The sequence below is a fragment of the Salmo salar genome, chromosome ssa02 (assembly GCF_905237065.1).
Source record: "Salmo salar chromosome ssa02, Ssal_v3.1, whole genome shotgun sequence".
NCBI classification, from domain to species: Eukaryota; Metazoa; Chordata; class Actinopteri; order Salmoniformes; family Salmonidae; genus Salmo; species Salmo salar.
This window is the reverse complement of record NC_059443.1, coordinates 10,839,939-10,861,513: the sequence shown is the minus strand read 5'-3', so window position 1 is coordinate 10,861,513 and position 21,575 is coordinate 10,839,939. Positions and strand designations below refer to the sequence as shown.

At 45.1% G+C, this 21,575-nt stretch overlaps 1 protein-coding gene across 2 annotated transcripts; it reads left to right on the top strand.

Moving 5' to 3' along the window:
* The first annotated feature begins 1,464 nt into the window (after nt 1–1,464).
* Nucleotides 1,465–20,309, top strand: LOC123727838 (retinoic acid receptor RXR-beta-A). Of its 2 annotated transcripts, none has more exons than XM_045697314.1 (12): nt 1,465–1,718; nt 2,676–2,872; nt 3,115–3,259; nt 7,564–7,743; nt 9,824–9,847; nt 10,223–10,380; nt 10,764–10,893; nt 15,527–15,653; nt 16,003–16,044; nt 16,154–16,245; nt 16,332–16,437; nt 18,066–20,309. In XM_045697314.1, the coding sequence occupies exons 2-12, from the start codon at nt 2,732–2,734 to the stop codon at nt 18,211–18,213; spliced, it is 1,293 nt and encodes a 430-aa protein (XP_045553270.1). In that variant the 5' UTR covers nt 1,465–1,718; nt 2,676–2,731; the 3' UTR covers nt 18,214–20,309. The 2 variants fall into 2 exon arrangements, with proteins under 2 accessions (XP_045553270.1, XP_045553265.1); XM_045697309.1 differs by having other exon boundaries at nt 1,466–1,718; nt 10,220–10,380.
* Nucleotides 20,310–21,575: the final 1,266 nt, after the last annotated feature.

The following is a 21,575-nucleotide window of genomic DNA, read 5'->3' as shown; positions in this document are numbered from 1 at the left end:
CTAATTCACGCAGTCTCCTCTGAACAGTTGATGTTGAGATGTGTGTTACTTGAACTCTGTGAAGCATTTATTTGGGCTGCATTTTCTGAAGCTGGTACCTCTAATGAACTCTGGGTCTTTCTTTCCTGTGGTGGTCCTCATGAGAGCCAGTTTCATCATAGTGCTTGAAGGTTTTTGCGACTGCACTGTCAAAGTTCTTTCAATTTTCCGCATTGACTGACCTTCATGTTCTTGCCATAATATGGACTTGGTCTTTTACCAAATAGGGCTATCTTCTGTATAACATCCCTACCTTGTCACAACACAACTGATTGGCTCAAACGCATTAAGAAGGAAAGAAATTCCACAAATGTACTTTTAACAAGGCACACCTGTTAATTGAAAAGCATTCAAGGTGACTACCTCATGAAGCTGGTTGAGAGAATGCAAAAGAGTGTGTAGAGCTGTCATCAAGGCAAAGGGTGGATACTTTGAATTTCAAATATAAAACATATTTTGATTTGTTTAACACTTTTTTGGTTATTACTTGATTCCATATGTATTATTTCATACTTTGATGTCTTCACTATTATACTACAATGTAGAAAATAGTGAAAATAAAGAAAATCCCTGGAATGAGTAGGTGTGTTCAAACTTTTGACTGGTGCTGTATATGAAAATGATTCCCATGTTACATGTCTCAAATTTAAAATCAAAATCAGAATTAATAAAGCACACAACCACCAGGAAAAAAACAAGCAAATAAAGTACAAAACTTAACTGTACCTCTATCATCTCCCAAGGCTGCTTACCCAACTTCGCATATACAGTAGGCTCAACTTCCTAGATTTGCATAGGCTACACCATTTACATTTTAGTAATTTAGCAGACACTCTTATCCAGAGTGACTTTACAGTAGTGAATGCATACATTTCATACATTTCTTTTCTCTGTACTGGTCCCCCGTGGGAATCGAACCCACAACACTGGCATTGCAAACACCATGCTCTACCAACTGAGCCACACGAGACCACACCCAAATATACCATTTGCATTTCTCTCAAAATAATCACATGATGAGAAAAGTGAATAAACAAACAGACACTGAGCCATATTGGTTGTATGTCTTATACTTTTTTTTAAAGGATCATTTAACCCTAAACATATTTGAGATTAAGAATCATTGTGATATAAAGCAGTCTAAATGTCTTACAGGCATGTGTTAAATGTAGTTTAACCAGCTGTCCTCCTGTCAAACCACCACCATTATTCAACCATTAAATGTATTAGGAATAGGCTTTTGCAGAATAATCTTTCATCATCAGCTGATAAATATCCAAAATTGAGGTCCAAAATCGATGTAGTCTACATTGATTTACATATATTCATAGTAGGCTAGTAGTATAGTTACATTTGTAAAATGTAATGTTGTTTAATTTGTGAATCTGTTGATTTTCGTTTATATATTAGGTACAGTATATAGACGGAAATTGAAACGTTAGTCCTACCACTGGTGCATGTTGCAACTGTTCTGCCCAGAGACATTGTGGCTCTAAAGACACTGTCACTGGCATTGAGCCAACATGGCTTCCTTTCCGTGTAAACAACAACAGCATCAAGTAAACGGGGTTTGAGTGTAGGCCTATTACCTCGTATATGGTCCGTCTCTTGGATTTCGCAAATAATATGCAACTAGAAATAGTTATGTAACCTACAACGATGTGCCGAAGGTGTTTCTAGTGAGTATATTGCGTTCCCCCAATTGTAACTCGCGAATTTATCTTTTTGAGGCCAACATTAGCATTAGTTAACTGGACAGCTAACGTTAGCTCGCTGGCTAGCTACCACCAATGATTTTGAAACAGCTAGCTAGCCGGCAAGTTATCTAGCGAAACATGGTGTGCGTTTTTAAAAGGTTGAAAGTTCAATACAATCGATGCTTGCTGTGATATTTAATTGCTTACAATCAACGTATACATATGTTTAGTTTACATACAGTAGCTACGTGCTAGCTAGCTAACTAAAGTTAGCTAACGTCTGGTCTAATTTACCATTGCTTACTAATGTTAGCCAGAAGTACATGTTAGCTTTTTAATCATCGCCAACGCTGGATTAAAGTGATCTCTCATTTGCACACTTGGATGACACCAGTGTTTATAAAAATGTTTAACTAGCTAAAGTCAACTGACCGTCTTAAATTTAACTACCTAGCGAGGTAACTCGTTAGCTAACTACCGAACATAGCTAGCTAGCTACGACGTTAGTTACTAGCTAGCTAAAATAAAACAAACGTTAGTAATGTGTAGAGAGGCCTGTCAAATCTAAGGTCAGTTGATACGATTAAGGAGTATTTATCATTAATACAGTACCGGGCATACCCCATTCCATGGTAGCTAGCTTGCTAACAGGTCAGTTATTTAGGCCTTTGTATTTTTAATTAAACAGTTTAACGTTACCTAGCTAGTTAGTAGGAACAACCTAACTAGCTAGCTACCGATAAGTAAGTTGTTAGATCAAATAATGACCAGTGAGAATACTGAATGTCTTACAATCAACCGAATATCGTCAGCTGTCTAAGTAGCTAGGGGCCTACAAGTGGCATTTATATGAATACATTTCGCTGGCCACATGATGATGTAGCTAGTCTTGAAAAAAATAGTTATCAATTGTGATAATGTAACCTTCAACCCCAACAGATTATTGTCCTTCAGACAACTCATCATCCTCCTCTCCGCTGGGTAGCTCAATAGCCATGTCATCGCATCAGCCCACCAGTTCAGCCTCCAACAGTCCCACCAGCACCTTTGGCTCGCCTTTCTCAGTCATCAGCCCCTCACTGGGATCCCCTGGTGTGGCACCCTCCATGGGTTATGGGCCTATTAGCAGTAGCCAGGTGAGATACACACCCAGGGTCCTTGTTTTGCTTTCATCTTTGCATTTGAATGATCCTACTCTGTATGCGTTTATTCTCTAGCATTATTTCCGAGCTCAGACTAGTGCTGAAGTTTGTTGCTGCGCACAGAAAGGCTGACATTTAGGCTAGCCTACATAGCCTAGATGTACATTTTGTTTTAATCAGTCATGATAACAACATTGTTGTATTTTGTATTTTTTCCACTTTTTGTTTGTGCACAGATCAACTCTACAATGGGGATGCACTCAATCAGCAGCTCGGATGATGTTAAACCCCCGTTTGGCTTGAGGCCTATGTCTGCACACAGCCCTGGGATAATGCTCTCCCAGAAACGCATGTGTGCCATCTGTGGAGACCGCTCCTCTGGTGAGTGCTGTGCACTAAGAGCAGGGTTAGTAGAGGTGAAACGTCGGGCCGGGGACTTATTTTAAATCCCTGGCAATTTCAGAGAGGATAATCCTTTTTGTCATCTGTCTTCAGCTGTGTGTCCTGACCTCTCCCCATCATTCTAATCAATGTTCTTTACTGGCCTGTTTGATTCTGTCACTATATAAACAATAAAGGCACTTGAAACACTGCAGATTCATTAATTAGTGAAGCTCTGCGTAACTTTGCTCATCAAAAAACGAAATCTGTCCTCATTCCTACATAGTGTATACCGGTACCACGGTAATATCACAGTACCAAAACATCATGATACTTAGAATACCGTAGTACTGTTTCATATGATACTACTGACTTTTTCAACCCTACCGATCTAAAGAACCTGCCTGTTATTAAATGTTTATGAAGTCAGTTTTGTTTATAAATTCAGTTGAATTTAAGAAATAGTCACTTGTATGAGCAGGTCACGTGTGGCAGCTGTAATCAGCCAGCCGCTTCCCCTACCAGCCCGCCCCTCAGTCACCTGCTTCTCTCAGCTTCCCCTACCAGCCCGCCCCTCAGTCACCTGCTTCTCTCAGCTTCCCCTACCAGCCCGCCCCTCAGTCACCTGCTTCTCTCAGCTTCCCCTACCAGCCCGCCCCTCAGTCACCTGCTTCTCTCAGCTTCCCCTACCAGCCCGCCCCTCAGTCACCTGCTTCTCTCAGCTTCCCCTACCAGCCCGCCCCTCAGTCACCTGCTTCTCTCAGCTTCCCCTACCAGCCCGCCCCTCACTCACCTGCTTCTCTCAGCTTCCCCTACCAGCCCGCCCCTCAGTCACCTGCTTCTCTCAGCTTCCCCTACCAGCCCGCCCCTCAGTCACCTGCTTCTCTCAGCATCCCCTACCAGCCTGCCCCTCACTCACCTGCTTCTCTCAGCTTCCCCTACCAGCCCGCCCCTCACTCACCTGCTTCTCTCAGCTTCCCCTACCAGCCCGCCCCTCAGTCACCTGCTTCTCTCAGCTTCCCCTACCAGCCCGCCCCTCAGTCACCTGCTTCTCTCAGCTTCCCCTACCAGCCCGCCCCTCAGTCACCTGCTTCTCTCAGCTTCCCCTACCAGCCCGCCCCTCACTCACCTGCTTCTCTCAGCTTCCCCTACCAGCCCGCCCCTCACTCACCTGCTTCTCTCAGCTTCCCCTACCAGCCCGCCCCTCAGTCACCTGCTTCTCTCAGCTTCCCCTACCAGCCCGCCCTTCACTCACCTGCTTCTCTCAGCTTCCCCTACCAGCCCGCCCCTCACTCACCTGCTTCTCTCAGCTTCCCCTACCAGCCCGCCCCTCAGTCACCTGCTTCTCTCAGCATCCCCTACCAGCCCGCCCTTCACTCACCTGCTTCTCTCAGCATCCCCTACCAGCCCGCCCTTCACTCACCTGCTTCTCTCAGCTTCCCCTACCAGCCCGCCCCTCAGTCACCTGCTTCTCTCAGCTTCCCCTACCAGCCCGCCCCTCAGTCACCTGCTTCTCTCAGCATCCCCTACCAGCCCGCCCCTCAGTCACCTGCTTCTCTCAGCTTCCCCTACCAGCCCGCCCCTCACTCACCTGCTTCTCTCAGCTTCCCCTACCAGCCCGCCCTTCACTCACCTGCTTCTCTCAGCTTCCCCTACCAGCCTGCCCCTCAGTCACCTGCTTCTCTCAGCTTCCCCTACCAGCCCGCCCCTCAGTCACCTGCTTCTCTCAGCTTCCCCTACCAGCCCGCCCTTCACTCACCTGCTTCTCTCAGCATCCCCTACCAGCCTGCCCTTCACTCACCTGCTTCTCTCAGCTTCCCCCTACCAGCCCGCCCCCTCAGTCACCTGCTTCTCTCAGCTTCCCCTACCAGCCCGCCCCTCAGTCACCTGCTTCTCTCAGCTTCCCCTACCAGCCTGCCCTTCACTCACCTGCTTCTCTCAGCATCCCCTACCAGCCTGCCCTTCACTCACCTGCTTCTCTCAGCTTCCCCTACCAGCCTGCCCCTCAGTCACCTGCTTCTCTCAGCTTCCCCTACCAGCCCGCCCTTCACTCACCTGCTTCTCTCAGCTTCCCCTACCAGCCTGCCCCTCAGTCACCTGCTTCTCTCAGCTTCCCCTACCAGCCTGCCCCTCAGTCACCTGCTTCTCTCAGCATCCCCTACCAGCCTGCCCCTCAGTCACCTGCTTCTCTCAGCTTCCCCTACCAGCCTGCCCCTCAGTCACCTGCTTCTCTCAGCATCCCCTACCAGCCTGCCCTTCACTCACCTGCTTCTCTCAGCATCCCCTACCAGCCTGCCCCTCAGTCACCTGCTTCTCTCAGCATCCCCTACCAGCCTGCCCCTCAGTCACCTGCTTCTCTCAGCATCCCCTACCAGCCCGCCCTTCACTCACCTGCTTCTCTCAGCTTCCCCTACCAGCCCGCCCCTCAGTCACCTGCTTCTCTCAGCTTCCCCTACCAGCCTGCCCTTCACTCCACCTGCTTCTCTCAGCATCCCCTACCAGCCTGCCCTTCACTCACCTGCTTCTCTCAGCTTCCCCTACCAGCCCGCCCCTCACTCACCTGCTTCTCTCAGCATCCCCTACCAGCCTGCTCCTCACTCACCTGCTTCTCTCAGCATCCCCCTACCAGCCCGCCCTTCAGTCACCTGCTTCTCTCAGCATCCCCTACCAGCCCGCCCTTCACTCACCTGCTTCTCTCAGCATCCCCCTACCAGCCTGCCCTTCACTCACCTGCTTCTCTCAGCATCCCCTACCAGCCCGCCCCTCACTCACCTGCTTCTCTCAGCTTCCCCTACCAGCCCGCCCCTCACTCACCTGCTTCTCTCAGCATCCCCTACCAGCCTGCCCTTCACTCACCTGCTTCTCTCAGCATCCCCTACCAGCCCGCCCTTCACTCACCTGCTTCTCTCAGCATCCCCTACCAGCCCGCCCTTCACTCACCTGCTTCTCTCAGCATCCCCTACCAGCCCGCCCTTCACTCACCTGCTTCTCTCAGCATCCCCTACCAGCCCACCCCTCACTCACCTGCTTCTCTCCGTTCATTCTTCATGTGCGTCTATTCCACCGTCAAATATAATTTAGCCGTGATGGCGAGCAGGGAATCAGACCCAGGCCCTGATGAGTCTTCTGTTGTTAGTCTTCTGTTGTTAGATTTGTTACATTGGAGCAGTGTTGATGCATTGTATCATTTCATCGCCTGTTATAACCAAGAGCACAGACCAGTCTGAGTAGACTTCAAGTTCACGGTCATGCAGCTGCTGAGTGTCAGAGGGAAAATGGAGGACCGCTTGGCGACAGGCGTCCTTGCTGCTTTACAGCAAAGAAAACGTCTTGTCTCTAAAATATGTCCCATATTACCAGAGATGCCTTTTGCACACATTTATATAATACAAATACATTAATTGTGAGCCATTTTAAACTAATACCGGGTCGCTAATTATTGTTTTGATAACAAACAACGTTGTTCAGTCATGTTACCTAGCTAGCTAACAACCTGGTACCGAGGCAGTAGGTTTAGGCACATTTTGATTGGAACAGGAAGAAAGGAAAAGGGTCTGCTACTCATGAGATGTGCTTCAAAAGGTAGGATTCATATACTGTTGGCCTAATGGAAGACTAAACTATATAAAAACATCTATTTCTTTCTGGTACTCCTTAAATTCTGTTTGGTGCCGAACGTTTTTAAAAGTTGGGAGCATTGTGTGTTTGTGGGAGACAGCAAGTGTGGTGTGTGTGTGAGGGAGACAGTGTGTCTGTGTTAACTGAAGAGTAAAGGTTTCATGCAGTGTTTTCCTCTTACTGAGACGATGACTTGCAGATCATTATGCATGTACAGTATATCACTGGAGGTTGGTAGCACCTTATTGGGAAGGACGGGCTGGTGGTAATGGCTGGAGCAGAATGGTATCAAACACGTTTTCTATGTGTTGGATGACATTCCATTTGCACAGTTCCAGTCATAATTATGAGCCGTCCTCCCTTCAGCAGCCTCCACTGGAGTATATTCCTTCCTCCCATTCCTCCAGCCAAATCACAGGTAGGCCTTTGCACAACTTAGCAAATCAGACATTCTATGCAGTATTCTGTTATACAGTGATCAGTGTGAAGCTACATTTAATGTGTTGTATTGAGTAGAAGTGTGAATTTTTAGAAAACGTGAACAAGCGTCTGGGGGATGGGGCGAACAGGATTCTAGGTCACTGATTTAAAAAAAAAAAAGGTGTTTACTGCGGTACTACTTGGCCTGGTGTTGTATCGTTTTTAAAATGTTGGTGTGACAAGTCTACCCCTCCCCCTTCCCACAGGTAAGCACTATGGTGTGTACAGCTGTGAAGGTTGCAAGGGCTTCTTCAAACGCACAGTGCGCAAGGACCTGAGCTACACCTGCAGGGATAACAAAGAATGCCTGGTGGACAAGCGCCAGCGCAATCGCTGCCAGTACTGTCGCTACCAGAAGTGTCTGGCTATGGGCATGAAGAGGGAAGGTAAGGAAGGACTGAACGTCTGGCTATTATCATGAATAGGGAAGATTCTGAACGTCTGGCTATTATCATAAAGAGGGGAGGTAGGGAAGGACTGAACGTCTGGCTATGGGCATGAAGAGGTAGGGAAGGACTGAACGCTCTGGCTATTGTCATAAAGAGGGAAGGTAGGGAAGGACTGAACGTCTGGCTATGGGCATGAAGAGGGAAGGTGGGGAAGGACTGAACGTCTGGCTATGGGCATGAAGAGGGAAGGTAGGGAAGGACTGAACGTCTGGCTATGGGCATGAAGAGGGAAGGTAGGGAAGGACTGAACGTCTGGCTATGGGCATGAAGAGGGAAGGTAGGGAAGGACAGAACGTCTGGCTATGGGCATGAAGAGGGAAGGTAGGGAAGGACTGAACGTCTGGCTATGGGCATGAAGAGGGAAGGTGGGGAAGGACTGAACGTCTGGCTATGGGCATGAAGAGGGAAGGTAGGGAAGGACTGAACGTCTGGCTATGGGCATGAAGAGGGAAGGTAGGGAAGGACTGAACGTCTGGCTATGGGCATGAAGAGGGAAGGTAGGGAAGGCCGGAACGTCTGGCTATGGGCATGAAGAGGGAAGGTAGGGAAGGACTGAACGTCTGGCTATGGGCATGAAGAGGGAAGGTAGGGAAGGACTGAACGTCTGGCTATGGGCATGAAGAGGGAAGGTAGGGAAGGACTGAACGTCTGGCTATTGTCATGAAGAGGGAAGATAGGGAAGGACTGAACGTCTGGCTATGGGCATGAAGAGGGAAGGTAGGGAAGGACTGAACGTCTGGCTATGGGCATGAAGAGGGAAGGTAGGGGAAGGACAGAACGTCTGGCTATGGGCATGAAGAGGGAAGGTAGGGAAGGACTGAACGTCTGGCTATGGGCATGAAGAGGGAAGGTAGGGAAGGACTGAACGTCTGGCTATTGGCATGAAGAGGGAAGGTAGGGAAGGACTGAACGTCTGGCTATGGGCATGAAGAGGGAAGGTAGGGAAGGACAGAACGTCTGGCTATGGGCATGAAGAGGGAAGGTAGGGAAGGACAGAACGTCTGGCTATGGGCATGAAGAGGGAAGGTAGGGAAGGACAGAACGTCTGGCTATGGGCATGAAGAGGGAAGGTAGGGAAGGACAGAACGTCTGGCTATGGGCATGAAGAGGGAAGATAGGGGAAGGACTGAACGTCTGGCTATGGGCATGAAGAGGGAAGGTAGGGAAGGACAGAACGTCTGGCTATGGGCATGAAGAGGGAAGATAGGGAAGGACTGAACGTCTGGCTATGGGCATGAAGAGGGAAGATAGGGAAGGACAGAACGTCTGGCTATGGGCATGAAGAGGGAAGGTAGGGAAGGACTGAACGTCTGGCTATGGGCATGAAGAGGGAAGGTAGGGAAGGACAGAACGTCTGGCTATGGGCATGAAGAGGGAAGATAGGGAAGGACTGAACGTCTGGCTATGGGCATGAAGAGGGAAGATAGGGAAGGACAGAACGTCTGGCTATGGGCATGAAGAGGGAAGATAGGGAAGGACTGAACGTCTGGCTATGGGCATGAAGAGGGAAGATAGGGAAGGACAGAACGTCTGGCTATGGGCATGAAGAGGGAAGGGAGGGACTGAACATTTGGAGCAGAGCCTAATGGTTTTGGGCCATTCATATTTTTCAACTTTGAGAGTTTGTAGGAGTGCTTTTGAAAGGGAAACATGAATAAAATTGGAGGAGGGAGCGATTGAGAAACATGTTTTTTATACCTGCAGAATCTCAAACTTGACTACATTTTCTTTAATGAATGACATTTTAAATTGAATTGTGAAGTAGGCCGTTGTAAAAGGGTATAGTTCAAAGCCCAGAATCATTTGGTGAAATGATTGAGTTATGTTGAATATTGACCTAGCCCAGTAAAACCTTTGACGATAACTTCTATTTGATCATTGTATTGTGTGGGGGGATGGTGCGTTGTTTTCAAAGTCATTAACAAAACAGGGGGAGAGCATATGGGGGTAGGTTCATATAACTAACCCCTCTCTCCCTCTTCCTTTTCCCCTATTCTTTCTCTCCCTCTTTCTATAGTGGTCCAAGATGAACGTCAGAAATGTAAGGATAAAGACATTGGGAGAATGGAGAGATGAAATATGATTGGATGTGGTATTGAGAGGGTGCAATTAAATAACAAATGCTTGGCACACACTGGTAGACTAATTCTCACAACACATTGGCTAAGAAATGAATGCATTGTTATATAAAATATACCAATTTGACCTTTCACCCTGTTTGGATGAAGCCTAACAGGAGTTAAGATGGGCACAATAGGGCTTCCTCCTTTCCTTTCTTCTGTCTCTTTGTCTTTTCTAACCTTGTGAATCCCTCCCGTCCCTCTCTCCTATTAACCCACACCCCTCTTCCTGTCTCCCGTCTCTCCCTCCTCTCCTGGCTCTGTGGTGTGTTTGGATGCATGGCGGGGTGCAGCAGTCCAGGAGGAGCGTCAGAGGATCAGGGAGCGAGAGGAGGGACTGGAGTGCAGCAGTGCTGTGAACGAGGAGATGCCCGTGGAGAAGATCTTGGAGGCAGAGACGTCCGTGGAGCAAAGGGCGGAGCTCCACTCAGATGCAGGCTCCGCTGGTAGCTCTGTGAGTATACAGGGCTATACTGTTGCCTGGATCAGTATTAGGGTTGCAAAATTCCCATATTTTCCGGAAATTGTGGTTGGAGGATTTCTTCTGTGTTTGATCCTAACTCAGGGAGTCCTCCACCCGGGAAAGTTTCTGGAAATGTTGCGGTGTCAGTTAAAGGAATTATCTGCCTCGGTGATTCATAGCCTACTACTCAGCTCTTGGGACGAATATTCTTTAAAAACGTTAGATAAACTGCTGTCTCTTTAGCATGGAGATTAAAAGCATTTTCTTTCCTACTCGTGATTATTGCATTATTTCTAGCTTCAGCATTGGCTTTTAGGGTCTGTTATTGTTGTTATTGCATTTTTGGCATTTTTGTATCTTTTTGTGTGTTTTAGCCCCATGATGCGGTGACAAACATCTGCCAGACTGCAGACAAGCAGCTGTTTGCATTGGTGGAGTGGGCCAAGAGGATCCCCCATTTCTCTGAGCTGCCCCTGGACGACCAGGTCATCCTCCTGCGTGCAGGTACCACTGTCTGGAGGGAGGGAGACATCAGGAGGCTGGATGTGATATGCACTGTCTCAAAGAATAGAATTTACAAGTGATTTTCTGTTCCTGTATTCATTCGAGAGGCAACCAGAGTAGTGCATATGATAGCGTACATTTATCTACCAGTGCAGAGCCCAAAACGACTGATCATAGAGAAGGAGCTGCCCCTATTGTGAGATTATTCCTAACATCTAGCAATTGTATTACATGCACATATATCCTGCTATTATAAAACAAGACCATACATCCTGCTATTATAAAACAAGACCATATATCCTGCTATTATAAAACAAGACCATATATCCTGTTATTATAAAACAAGACATATATCCTGCTATTATAAAACAAGACCATATATCCTGCTATTATAAAACAAGACCATATATCCTGCTATTATAAAACAAGACCATATATCCTGCTATTATAAAACAAGACCATACACTACTGTTCAAAAGTTTGGGGTCACTTAGAAATGTCCTTGTTTTTGAAAGAAGTGACATTTTTTTGTCCATTAAAATAACATCAAATTGATCAGAAATACAGTGTAGACATTGTTAATGTTGTAAATTACTATTGTAGCTAGAAACGGCTGATTAAAAAAAATAAAAATAAAAGGAATATCTACATAGATGTACAGAGGCCCATTATCAGCAACCATCACTCCTGTGTTCCAATGGCACATTGTGTTGGCTAATCCAAGTTTATAATTTTAAAAGGCTAATTGATCATTAGAAAACCCTTTTGCAATTATGTTAGCACAGCTGAAAACTGTTGTTCTGATTTAAAGAAGCAATAAAACTGGCCGCCTTTAGACTAGTTGAGTATCTGGAGCATCAGCATTTGTGGGTTCGATTTTTCTTCAATCGTCAGTCTATTCTTGTTCTGAGAAATGAAGGCTATTCCATGTGAGAAATTGCCAAGAAACTGAAGATCTCATACAACGCTGTGTACTACTGCCTTCACAGAACAGCACAAACTGGCTGTTTAGAAAGAGGAGTGGGAGGCCCTGGTGCACAACTGAGCAAGAGGTTTGAGAAACAGACACCTCAAATCCTCAACTGGCAGCTTCATTAAATAGTACCCACAAAACACCAGTCTCAATGTCAACAGTGAAGAGGCGAGAAGAGATTGCTCCATCATTCTTTATTTAATATTTAAAATAATAAATGGTTTAGTACCCAAATATGTGTGGGGGGGTTTAATATATACAGTACCAGTCAAAAGTTTTCAGACACCTACTCGTTCAAGGTTTTTAAAAACATTTTTTTAAACCATTTTCTACATTGTAGAATAATAGTGAACACATAAAAACTATGAAATAACACACATAGAATCGTGTAGTAACCAAAAAAGTGTTAAACAAATCAAAATGCTTTATATTTTAGATTCTTCAAAGTAGCCACCCTTTGCCTTGATGACAGCTTTGCACACTCATGGCATTCTCTCAACCAGCTTCACCTGGAATGCTTTTCCAACAGTCTTGAAGGAGTTCCCACATATGCTGAGCATTTGTTGGCTGCTTTTTCTCAACTCTGCGGTCCAACTTATCCCACACCATCTCAGTTGGGTTGAGGTCAGGTGATTGTGGGGGCCAGGTCATCTGATGCAGCACTCCATCACTCTCCTTCTTGGTCAAATAGCCATTACACAGCCCGGAGGTGTGTTGGGCCATTGTCCTGTTGAAAAACAAATGATAGTCCAACTAAGCGCAAACCAGATGGGATGGAGTATCCTTACAGAATGCTGTGGTAGCCATGCTGGTTACGAGTGCCTTGAATTCTAAATAAATCACAGACGGTGTCACCAGCAAAGCACCATCGCACCACCTTCTTCATGCTTCACGTTGGAAACCACACATGCAGAGATCACCTGTTCACTTACTCTGCGTCTCACAAAACACGGCGGTTGGAACCAAAGATCTAAAATTTGAACTCATCAGACCAAAGGACAGATTTCCACCGGTCTAATATTCATTGCTCGTGTTTCTTGGCCTAAGTAAGTCTCTTATTTTTGTTGGTGTCCTTTAGTAATGGTTTCTTTGCAGCAATTTGACCATGAACGCCTGATTCATGCAGTCTCCTCTGAACAGTTGCTGTTTAGATGTCTGTTACTTGAACTTTGTGAAGCATTTATTTGGGCTGCAATCTGAGTCACAGTGACCTCTGCTGCAGAGGATAAGTTCATTAGAGTTAACTCTGGGTCTTCCTTTCCTGCGGCGATGAGACAGTTTCATCAAAGCGCTTGGTTTTTGTGACTGCACTTTAAAAGTTATTGAAATTGTCAGGATTGACTGACCTGCATGTCTTCATTAATTATGGACTGTCATTTCTCTTTGCTTATTTGAGCTGTTCTTGCCATAATATGGACTTGGTCTTTTACCAAATAGGGCTATCTTCTGTATACCACCCCTACCTTGTCACAACACAACTGATTGGCTCAAACACATTAAGAAGGGAAGAAATTCCAAAAAATTAACTTTTAACAAGGCACACCTGAGAAATGCATTCTAGGTGACTACCTCATAAAGCTGGTTGAGAGAATGCCAAGATTGTGCAAAGCGATCATCAATGCAAAGATCTCAAATATAAAATATATTTTGATTTAACACTTTTTTGGCTACTGTATGATTCCATATGTGTTATTTCATAGTTTTGATGTCTTCACTATTATTTTACAATGTCCAAGCTTTTGACTGGTACTATATATATATATATCTTATATATATATTATATACTGCTCAAAAAAATAAAGGGAACACTTAAACAACACAATGTAACTCCAAGTCAATCACACTTCTGTGAAATCAAACTGTCCACTTAGGAAGCAACACTGATTGACAATAAACTTCACATGCTGTTGTGCAAATGGAATAGACAACAGGTGGAAATTATAGGCAATTAGCAAGACACCCTCAATAAAGGAGTGGTTCTGCAGGTGGGGACCACAGACAACTTCTCAGTTCCTATGCTTCCTGGCTGATGTTTTGGTCACTTTTGAATGCTGGCGGTGCTTTCACTCTAGTGGTAGCATGAGACGGAGTCTACAACCCACACAAGTGGCTCAGGTAGTGCAGCTCATCCAGGATGGCATATCAATGCGAGCTGAGGCAAGAAGGTTTGCTGTGTCTGTCAGCGTAGTGTCCAGAGCATGGAGGCGCTACCAGGAGACAGGCCAGTACATCAGGAGACGTGGAGGAGGCCGTAGGAGGGCAACAACCCAGCAGCAGGACTGCTATCTCCGCCTTTGTGCAAGGAGGAGCAGGGGAAGCACTGCCAGAGCCCTGCAAAATGACCTCCAGCAGGCCACAAATGCGCCCTGCCCTGTGCTCTTCACAGATGAAAGCAGGTTCACACTGAGCACGTGACAGACGTGACAGAGTCTGGAGACGCCGTGGAGAACGTTCTGCTGCCTGCAACATCCTCCAGCATGACCGGTTTGGCGGTGGGTCAGTTATGGTGTGGGGTGACATTTCTTTGGGGGGCCGCACAGCCCTCCATGTGCTCGCCAGAGGTAGCCTGACTGCCATTAGGTACCGAGATGAGATCCTCAGACCCCTTGTGAGACCATATGCTGGTGCGGTTGGCCCTGGGTTCCTCCTAATGCAAGACAATGCTAGACCTCATGTGGCTGGAGTGTGTCAGCAGTTCCTGCAAGAGGAAGGCATTGATGCTATGGACTGGCCTGCCCGTTCCCCAGACCTGAATCCAATTGAGCACATCTGGGACATCATGTCTCGCTTCATCCACCAACGCCACGTTGCACCACAGACTGTCCAGGAGTTGGCGGATGCTTTAGTCCAGGTCTGGGAGGAGATCCCTCAGGAGATCATCCGCCACCTCATCAGGAGCATGCCCAGGCGTTGTAGGGAGGTCATACAGTCACGTGGAGACCACACACACTACTGAGCCTCATTTTGACTTGTTTTAAGGACATTACATCAAAGTTGGATCAGCCTGTAGTGTGGTTTTCCACTTTAATTTTGAGTGTGACTCCAAATCCAGACCTCCATGGGTTGATAAATTGGATTTCCATTGATTATTTTTGTGTGTTTTTGTTGTCAGCACATTCAACTATGTAAAGAAAAAAAGTATTTAATAAGATTATTTCTTTCATTCAGATCTAGGATGTGTTGTTTAAGTGTTCCCTTTATTTTTTTGAGATATATATATATAAATATAAAGAGCAGCCTGCAGCCGCTAATTGTATGCTTTATTCTTGTGCTTTATCCATCCTTCGCCAGAGGGCTATTGTAGCATAAATGTCTTTCACTGTCCTTCGTCAGGGGGCTATTGTAGCAGAAATGTTGAAATAGCCGAATCCACTAATTTCAAGGGATGTCCACATACTTTTGACCATGTAGAGTAAGTGAGCAACAAGCAATCCATGGTCTATCACTTGATACATTATTAATCCATCTTATCAGTAGCACCATGAGTTAACTCTGTTGGACAGTAGAAAATGCCCCAGAGGTTGTTGATGTCTCTCCTCCTCCCTTCTCTGATTCTCTCCGCTCTTCCGTCCTGTATATCTGTCCCGTCCCTTCGGTCTCTTCTCCCTCTTCTGCTCCTCTCCTGTCTTCTCCCCTCTCTTTTTCTCCTGTGTGTGTCAGGGTGGAATGAACTTCTGATCGCCTCCTTCTCCCACCGCTCCATCGCTGTGAAGGACGGGGTCCTGCTGGCCAATGAGCTACACCGGGACAACGCACATAGTGCAGGGGTGGCGGCCATCTTTGACAGGTAGTTACACAGTGCAGGGGTGGCGGCCGTCTTTGACAGGTAGGCACACAGTGCAGGGGTGGCGGCCGTCTTTGACAGGTAGGCACACAGTGCAGGGGTGGCGGCCGTCTTTGACAGGTAGGCACACAGTGCAGGGGTGGCGGCCGTCTTTGACAGGTAGGCACATGATATGTGGTTAAATTTCCCCTAGGTACAGACCTAGGATCAGCTTCCCATAACATTAACCACTAATAGGGAAAACGTACAATATTCTAATAATAGCATAATTACCATAGAGGTATATAATAACAGTGTTGTATTAAATTCTGTGATCATCATAATGTGATAACACACTAATTGTCCCCCACAGGGAGAGTGTGCAGAGTGCTGAGGTGGGAGCCATATTTGACCGGTAATAACCTACACACACACACACACACACACACACACACACACACACACACACCAAGTGTATATCTATGTAGAAAACTCTCTCCACCTCTCTTTCCGGCCTCCTGTAGGGTTCTCACTGAGCTGGTCAGTAAGATGAGAGACATGCAGATGGACAAGACAGAGCTGGGCTGCCTCCGTGCCATCGTCCTCTTCAACCCAGGTGCTCTATTGTTACCATTAGTCCCTCATACACAATGTTACCTTTACTGTCATGGTTTCCTTCCAATAACTGTGTCCCTCCCTCAGACGCTAAAGGTCTGTCCAACACCGGAGAGGTGGAGCTCCTGAGAGAGAAGGTCTATGCGTCACTGGAAGCCTACTGCAAGCAGAAATACCCAGAGCAGCAGGGAAGGTAGGCTTTCATGTGCTACATGAATTAGTACTAGTATCTCATACACTAAAAGGCATGTACATCCTGGATAAATACATTTGTATTTTGTGTAAAACAATACGTACAGTGAGGGAAAAAAGTATTTGATCCCCTGCTGATTTTGTACGTTTGCCCACTGACAGAATTGATCAGTCTATAATTTTAATGGTAGGTTTATTTGAACAGTGAGAGACAGAATAACAACAACAAAAATCCAGAAAACCGCATGGCAAAAATGTTATAAATTCATTTGCATTTTAATGAGGGAAATAAGTATTTGACCCCCCTCTCAATCAGAAAGATTTCTGGCTCCCAGGTGTCTTTTATACAGGTAACGAGCTTAGATTAGGAGCACACTCAGTTGAGTGCTCCTAATCTCAGTTTGTTACCTGTATAAAAGACACCTGTCCACAGAAGCAATCAATCAATCAGATTCCAAACTCTCCACCATGGCCAAGACCAAAGAGCTCTCCAAGGATGTCAGGGACAAGATTGTAGACCTACACAAGGCTGGAATGGGCTACAAGACCATCGCCAAGCAGCTTGGTGAGAAGGTGACAACAGTTGGTGCGATTATTCGCAAATGGAAGAAACACAAAAGAACTGTCAATCTCCCTCGGCCTGGGGCTCCATGCAAGATCTCACCTTGTGGAGTTGCAATGATCATGAGAACGGTGAGGAATCAGCCCAGAACAACACGGGAGGATCTTGTCAATGATCTCAAGGCAGCTGGGACCATAGTCACCAAACAATTGGTAACACACTACGCCGTGAAGGACTGAAATCCTGCAGCGCCCGCAAGGTCCCCCTGCTCAAGAAAGCACATATACATGCCCGTCTGAAGTTTGCCAATGAACATCTGAATGATTCAGAGGACAACTGGGTGAAAGTGTTGTGGTCAGATGAGACCAAAATGGAGCTCTTTGGTATCAACTCAACTCGCCGTGTTTGGAGGAGGAGCAATGCTGCCTATGACCCCAAGAACACCATCTCCACCGTCAAACATGGAGGTGGAAACATTATGATTTGGGAGTGTTTTGCTGCTAAGGGGACAGGACAACTTCACCGCATCAAAGGGACGATGGACGGGGCCATGTACCGTCAAATCTTGCTGAAGGTTCGAGTTGCTAAACTGCAGCCTCAAAACCTTAATGACTTGGAGAAGATCTGCAAAGAGCAGTGGGACAAAATCCCTCCTGAGATGTGTGCAAACCTGGTGGCCAATTACAAGAAACATCTGACCTCTGTGATTGCCAAGAAGGGTTTTGCCACCAAGTACTAAGTCATGTTTTGCAGAGGGGTCAAATACTTATTTCCCTCATTAAAATGCAAATCAATTTATAGCGTTTTTCTGGATTTTTTGTTATTCTGTCTCTCACTGTTCAAATAAACCTACCATTAAAATTATAGACTGATAATTTCTTTGTCAGTGGGCAAACGTACAAAATCAGCAGGGGATCAAATACTTTTTTCCCTCACTGTACTAATCTGCTCTCCTGTAGTTGTGCTGCTAACTGAGCCTGTAAGAGCTAGGAGTGTTGCTGCTGCTTTCATGTAGCTTATTAATGTCCCGTTATTTCATTCCCTCACTCTTCACCCCTCCCCCTCAGGTTTGCTAAGCTCCTCCTCAGGCTGCCAGCACTGCGTTCTATTGGTTTGAAGTGTTTGGAGCACCTGTTCTTCTTCAAGCTGATTGGTGACACCCCTATCGACACGTTCCTCATGGAAATGCTTGAAGCACCTCATCAGTTGGCATAGAGGTGGTAGGAGAGGAGAGGTGTTCTGTGGCCGGGGTTAGATAGCTTGGGTCTGGGAATTTGCTGGAGTGGGACTGCACTTTTAGTTCTTTGGGGAATTCAGCATTTTGTCTCACTGCTGTCTGGGTTATGCTATTTAGTTCACCACATTGTCTCTTTCAGAACATACATCCCCAAGACTTGTGATCTACAGGCTGGTGCTATATATTAATATAACTTCTTGAATAACTGAGATTAAAAAAAGTAAAGACTTTTTTTTAAAATTGGAACCTTTAGTTCCCTTACTCTGGCTTATCGAAGCTACAATTTGGATATATGTTTTTATATAACTATGTTAATGCTTTTAGACGAACCCCAAATGATAAAGTTAAGGTCTGGTAAGTGATCTCCCCCCTTAACCTGTTTTTAAAATGAAGGTAACCTGGATGCAACCAGACTGTAATTCTACCTTTTTATCATTTGTAATTGGAACAAAATCTTTTTGAAAAAACATGAAAAACATGTTTTATTGTCAAATCTTGGGAAAGTACATTACTGTACCAAGTGAGCGCTCACTGCGTAACATGTGTCTGACTTTCAGCTCCTAGTGGTTTTGTATCCCTCTCAGATGACCAGAAAGCAACACGTTAACAATAAACCCGGGATACAAAAGGAGTAGGTGAATCACAATGGAACACGGAGCAGACCTGTATTGACTGTGTTGACTAGCTTTATTTGTCTAGTAATATGCTATTAGCATTGTTTCTCTTTGCTGTTTTGTAAAATGTAATCACCTTGCAGGCAAAAAGATTGAGCTGCATTGCACATTTTTGCTATGTACTATTTCTACATCATACTATTCAAGTCATCAAATGTCTGGCCAGCAAACAGTCTTTTGGTGCTATACGACAGACATTTGCCATACTTCATTGCAGCCATACACCAAACAGGAAAAATTATGCAAAAAAATAACTAACTCAAATGTTGTAAATGTAGCAATACAAAATGAATACATATGCTTTCTTTCTGCTTGTCAACTTGTCCGTTCTGGGGGTTTTACAAAGTGAATCATTGTCTGTTAGAAAGGGAATACTCCAATATGTAATTTATCTAAACAATTGTAAGGTACTGTGCAAATATTGTTCAGGGAAAATACTATATATTGATTGGTTTGAATAATGAGATCAGGAGACAGACAAATTATGTAATAATTGATATGTGCCCTTGCTATTAGTTCACCAATTGTATAGAGCAGATCATGTCTTCCGGTTGTACTGGATTCCCTAAAGCACTGTTTATACCTGGTTATAACATGCATCCTTTGTCCTGATCATTCTGCTTGTGCCCACATTTTCAAACTGGTGTAGATGATTAAAAGAGGCATTGTGATCAGATCTTCCTGACCACCCTCGGAGGTAGTCAGGCACACATTGTGTCTGGATATCTTACAAGTGTAGACATATGGACAGTGAATCTATTTAAATCACTATTAAAACACCTTCTAAAATCATTGACATTTAGCACCATAGTATTATGGCATCAATATGTGTGTTTAAATAAAATATTTTGAAAGAATAGCTCTCAAATAATTTGCATACAGGGAGGGACCAGGAAATCTGGTCACAATGCAGACAGTGGATAGATACGAGCCACATTTTACTACCATGTGTAGACATTTTTCTGAGAATGTGGACAAGATCAGGACAAAGGACCGGTGTTTGCACCAGGTATAAACAAGGATTTTGAATCACATTCAGCTGAATCTCATCTTTTTTTTAGAATTTTTCTGTGCTTTCTATAGTAGTAGTTTTTCCTGTTTCCTTTTTGAGCTAGTTGTTCATCCTCTCCGCTTACAGTTTTTAAAAAACACAAACCGTTATCACGTTTAAATATCCATAACACCTGTGGACATAGACATTAAACAAGACCAAATAGGAGTTTTGTATGATGATCATGTGTGAACACCTGAACAAGGGTACTGGTATGTGTCATGATCTTGTATAAACTCTGGAGCAGTTTAGTGATCCTGTATAAACTCTGGAGCAGTTTAGTGATCTGTGTGGATAAGTGAATTACAGCGTGGGTAATGTGGACTGAAAATAAAGAGGTTGAACTTTTCTTTCTTGTCGATTTGAATGTTTCTTTGTGGTTTGCATTGGATATCAACTTCTCACAGACAAAATAAATGTGGGGGGAAATCTGTGGCATTGAGAAGTATTAACATAATTGAGATAGACAAAATATACCTTTTTTTACATTAGTTTTATACCAATCAATCACCCACAAATATTCTCACTTTCTCATTGACATTGTTAAAAGTTTTATTTTTTGCCTTGACATTGTTGGGCTGCAGTACTGGTCAGTCACCACCAGAGGAACCCATGCTCATTGTCAGCGGTTGTTTCTGTCCTGATTCAGAGCCCTCTGTTGGTTAGCCTTGTCCCATACCCTCTCTGTTGGTTAGCCTTGTCCCATACCCTCTCTGTTGGTTAGCCTTGTCCCATACCCTCTCTGTTGGTTAGCCTTGTCCCATACCCTCTCTGTTGGTTAGCCTTGTCCCATACCCTCTCTGTTGGTTAGCCTTGTCCCATACCCTCTCTGTTGGTTAGCCTTGTCCCATACCCTCTCTGTTGGTTAGCCTTGTCTCCGTACCCTCCCTGTTGGTTAGCCTTGTCTCATACCCTCTCTGTTGGTTAGCCTTGTCCCATACCCTCTCTGTTGGTTAGCCTTGTCCCATATCCTCTCTGTTGGTTAGCCTTGTCTCATACCCTCTCTGTTGGTTAGCCTTGTCCCATACCCTCTCTGTTGGTTACAGGGGCGAAAATCTGATATCAACTTTGGAGGGGACAATTACATGAAATATTCTCACAAGAGCAATTCCTGAGGGGGACACCAAAAGTAGTGCTGTAACACATAGCCTACATTGTAATATGGTAAAATGTATATTGAGAACCAAAGAAATAAGGTGTTTGCCGTACTCCTAACTACCGGTACCCAAAACTACACAACTAATCACAACAGCAATACCATTGCCTTTAACAAATCTTAGTTCAGTCACCAGTTTAAATTGAGAGTGGGGTATCCATGGCATTTTCCAATTATGTTTCCTATTTTACAAGTCAAAAAAATTGAGAACCTTTCATAATGTTGGCCAAACAAAGACTCAACAAACTTACCTGAGACTCCCTGTCTCTTGCCAGTCTGCCCCTGCATATCTGCCCCAACTCTCCTGCTGTCTGTGTGCCATCTGTTGCCTGCGTTCTGCCTAATGACATCATTGTGAAACATTTCCATTAAATTTCATTTCTTTCTTATGAACATTTTATCAACTAGTCTTTGAGATATTAGGCTACTAGGGTTCTTACTATGCGTTTTGGTGTATTG

Coding starts and splice junctions, on each gene's coding strand:
- LOC123727838 (XM_045697309.1), top strand. CDS start 2,732: ATGTCATCGCATCAGCCCACCAGTTCAGCCTCCAACAGTCCCACCAGC. Junction 10,381..10,763: donor CAGGCTCCGCTGGTAGCTCT/GTGAGTATACAG, acceptor TGTGTGTTTTAG/CCCCATGATGCGGTGACAAA. Junction 16,438..18,065: donor TACCCAGAGCAGCAGGGAAG/GTAGGCTTTCAT, acceptor CCTCCCCCTCAG/GTTTGCTAAGCTCCTCCTCA.